This window comes from Epinephelus moara, chromosome 17, assembly GCF_006386435.1.
Source record: "Epinephelus moara isolate mb chromosome 17, YSFRI_EMoa_1.0, whole genome shotgun sequence".
NCBI lineage: Eukaryota > Metazoa > Chordata > Actinopteri > Perciformes > Serranidae > Epinephelus > Epinephelus moara.
The window spans coordinates 23021630-23025581 of record NC_065522.1 but is presented as its reverse complement, the minus strand read 5'-3'; the positions used below and the strand labels follow the sequence as shown (position 1 = coordinate 23025581).

The 3952-nt window shown below is 40.6% G+C and overlaps 1 protein-coding gene across 1 annotated transcript in view; it reads right to left on the bottom strand.

The window, feature by feature from the left end:
* Window positions 1-1142: 1142 nt before the first annotated feature.
* The window catches only part of LOC126404131 (interleukin-8-like), a 7803-nt gene continuing 4993 nt past the window's right edge, over window positions 1143-3952 (bottom strand). Inside the window, exons 2-3 of the mRNA XM_050067143.1 lie at window positions 2804-2939; window positions 1143-1440 (exon numbers count right to left, since the gene is read on the bottom strand). Of these exons, the coding sequence (XP_049923100.1) occupies window positions 1317-1440; window positions 2804-2939 (260 nt within the window). The 3' untranslated portion in view covers window positions 1143-1316. The remainder of the gene's footprint in view (window positions 1441-2803; window positions 2940-3952) is intronic.

Genomic DNA, 3952 nt, shown 5'->3' with positions numbered 1-3952 from the left:
TTGAATTTGTCTTGAAAGTGATCCAGGTTTATTGTAACAAAAGGATCAAAAAAGCAGCAATCAATTATTATAATGCAAAATAAAATAACAAACAATAAGTACTTGTGTGGCTAAAACAAATGGGAAACGGTGACGGTCAACAAAAAATATTTCAGCACACTATAGGAACGCTTTCCTTTGTCCGACTCCCGCCACCACAGAACCCCCTAAATAACCAAAAAGCCACACCCATAAGCCCCAACATGATGACGTAACATAAGCATAATTTCTATAATTTAAACTTATCCATAACATAAACTTAAAGTTCATTATAAGTAAGCAAAAGCAAATATATATTATTTTGGCTGCTACATTACCTTTAGCTTTAGTTGTACTTTGTGTTTAGTGATAATTAGCAAATGTTGGGATGATAACATGCTAAACTGAGATGGTCAACATGATAAACATTCATTCATTTTCTGTAACCAGCTGACATTGGGCGAAAGGTAAACACATTTTTGCATTTAGCTCAAAGTACCACTGTGGCTCAGTACAGCCTCACCTCATTTACACCTGGCATTAAATGTATCTGCATGAGGAAAAATGCATATTAATGCAATGTGTAAATTTGGTCTTGTTACTGTACATTTAATGTTTTTAATTCGAAAGTTTTTACATGCAAAACCACTGGCCGTTGTTCAATGGTCTATGTGTACAAATATGGTTCAGCAGGATTCACATTCAGAGCAACAGCAAAGCAGAAATGACACATTTTACTTTTTACATATATATTTGTTTTTATTTCAAACTCAAATTAGACACAGAAAGGGGAATTTAACAAAGCAAGTGGTAATGTCTTGCTATTGTTGAAGAAGCTTTACACAGTCATACACAAAATGATATGTTACATATTAGAGTATTACACATTTCATGCTACAGTATCTGCTTTCAAAAGGTCATACAACAAAACTTTCCACACAGAGAAACTCTTAAAGTCACATTTGACTTTTTACGAGCACAATTAAATACCGCACACACACAAAGTCTAATGACCGCTTACTTCCTTAATATAATCACACACCTGTCTGTTCTTGTTTGCTCTTTTTAAAACTTCAACAATATAAATGCATAATCACAGGTATTTAGAAATGCTTTACAAAATATTTGGCAAATAAAACAAATTCAGAAATAACAATGTCAACAATAAGAGGTTATTTAAGTTTAACAATCTGGGTTCAATGTTGTTATTCATTGAAGTACAACAGCATGGCTCATATTTGCAGAATCACGTTATTTCAAGCAGCTTTAACTGCAGCATGTTTTCAATTTGTGCTGTGTTATTGTCCCTGATTCTTGGGAAGTGCTCCTCCCTGCTGCTTCTCCAGAACAAAGTTGACGAGTTTCTTCACCCAGGAGGACCGAGGGTTCAGGCACACCTTCTCCCCGTTTGAGAGTCCAGCTCTGGTCACAAAAATTAAATAAATGTACTGCAATTAGAGACAGGATTTTAAAAACATTGACATCATCAATCTAGGAGCACAGAACAGCTACAACAGTCTGGTAACTTTACTGTCATGCAGCCTTATGACTGGGGATGTCACAGTTAACCATTAATCTGTCAACTACCAAAATATTTTTGACCTGTTACACGTCTGTTAATGTTGCTACTCTTTAGTTTAGTCTTACTACTAGCACTATGCTGAACGACATAAAGAACAAAGCCTTAACAGCATTCATGCTACACTGTTTAATTAACCTTGGCTATTCTGCATTACACAACACCTGTTTTGGATGGGAGCTAGCTCGGGGCACATTTAGCAATTACTGCCGATAACACCGTCCTGACCCATTAAGGTGGGACAGCTTTGCTGCGCAAACATTGTGCCCACCCTCCAGTGTCGCCCCAGGTAGCTCTGGTGGGTAAGCGGCGTAACTTTGAATCACTAAACCCCTTTACTATTGCTATTTATGTTATCTATGTTAGCACAGCTAGCTTTGTCAGCACAGAAAGTGGTGCTAACATGGTTAACAATGCTAAAGGGGTTCTGCGGTGCAAAATGAAGCAGCTTACTCAACGGGTTAGCTACCTGGGGGAACACAGGCTGGCCACAATGTTTCCGCAGCAATGCCGTCCCACCACCATGGGTCGGGATGGCATTTCCAGTGGTACTTGGTGAATGAGCAGCACTGCTAGCTAGCTCCTACCCAACAGGGGTGGTGTGCAGTGTAGGGCAGCCAAGGCTAACTTAAGCTAGTGACCGGAGGGTGGGCAGCGGGCGCTATGTATCCACATGTTAATGTGGCTAGTCCACGGACTTATCAAGAGTACTAGATACAGCATTGGCGGTGGGGCCCTATTCATTCCTATGGAAGCTGCTCAGTGGCCAAAAAAGCTTAATTTTTGTGGTCTGAAATTACCCGAATGATCAGCACTGCTTCGGCATCACTGGACCCATAGATCAGGCGCACTAGAGACGTGCAGCTGCCAAACACGGCAGAGCGACAAACTTCCACTAGCTGAGCAGCTAACTTCAGGTTTAGCGCTCCACTAATTTGAATGTGGATGAAATAATTTAATCTTGGGGCTCTTTTAGATTTTCCAAATGTTATCGGACTGAATGGATTGAATCTTGACAGTGAAACGAGTCATTTCTTTAGGGTTTTGACGCTCAAAAAAATGTATCCACTGATTTATAGACATCTCTTTCCCAATGTAAGTCCAAGGGGATCTGTTATGTCTTCTCAACACATGAATAGATCATGTTACAGTTTGACCCTTGTGTGATGACTTTCAGTAAACAGTCCTGTATATGAGAGCACTTACATGACTTCCATATCTGGGCAGTGGGGCCCTTCAGGGACGAGCTTGATGCTCTTCAGGTTGTTCGGAGGGATGATCCTCGACTCCACCTGAAGGCAGCGACAGTGTGTGTTGTAGTCCCTGCTGATCGGCGGCATTCCTGTCATCAACAGACATTCAGTCAGATTTGAACCACTTCAGGAGGACAAACATACTGTACTACATAAGCGTCTGAATCTTGGCAGAGTTTTTCTAAATCACTTGTGGAAACAAACTTGAACTCCATCAGTCTTTTGCTTTGGTTGCAGTTTTATTTGAAAGGTCAGAACATGCAGATGTTTCCAGTTTGGTCTTGAGTGTTTTTTTGAAGCTTGTGCTACTTTGTTTATTCAAAACAAAAAATGCCTCTGCTCACAAGAGTTCAACTATCTCATGTTTTCTGACATTATAAGCCCAGCAGTTACAAATGCTGTGGGTTACATACTTTGTGTACTTCAAGCTTAAACAATGACACTGCGCAGTGTGCAGGGTTTTTCCAACAAAGAAACAAGAAAAATCTGATTTGTCAATATTTAAAGTCATGACCTCACCCTCCCACAGTGATTGCAATGTAACAGCAACCTCCCCTTCCTTGTTTTACTTTAGTTGGAACTTGCCATTTTCTCATCGCAATGTTTGAGTAGTCAATAAATTAAATACTGACAGGACCACTAACTGCAAGCTTTCATCACAACTACCAGCCCTGGCATTGCGACATCATGTAATAGCTACTTCCCTCTTTTCTCTAAAGTCATCTTCCTGTTCATTACAACTTAAATTCTACAAATCACGGTGTGGTTAAGGTTACTGAGGGCTGAAAAGTTTGACTGAGTTACAATTATGCAGACAGTTATGGTCCTTGACTAACTGGTGCTCCTATCATATATTTTATTTTTCAGTAAATATGTCATAATGTGTCCTAATTGCTCCTCCGAGAACCGTCACCTTATCGTGGTGGAGGAGTTTGAGTGCCCTAATGACCCTAGGAGCTATGCTGTCGGGGGCATTTTGCCCCTGGTAGGGTTTCCCATGGCAGATTGGTTCTGGGCGAAGGGTCAGACGAAGAACGGTTCAAAAGACCCTTCATGATGTACACGAACAAGGACACATGTACCCGGCCCGGAGGGTTACCGG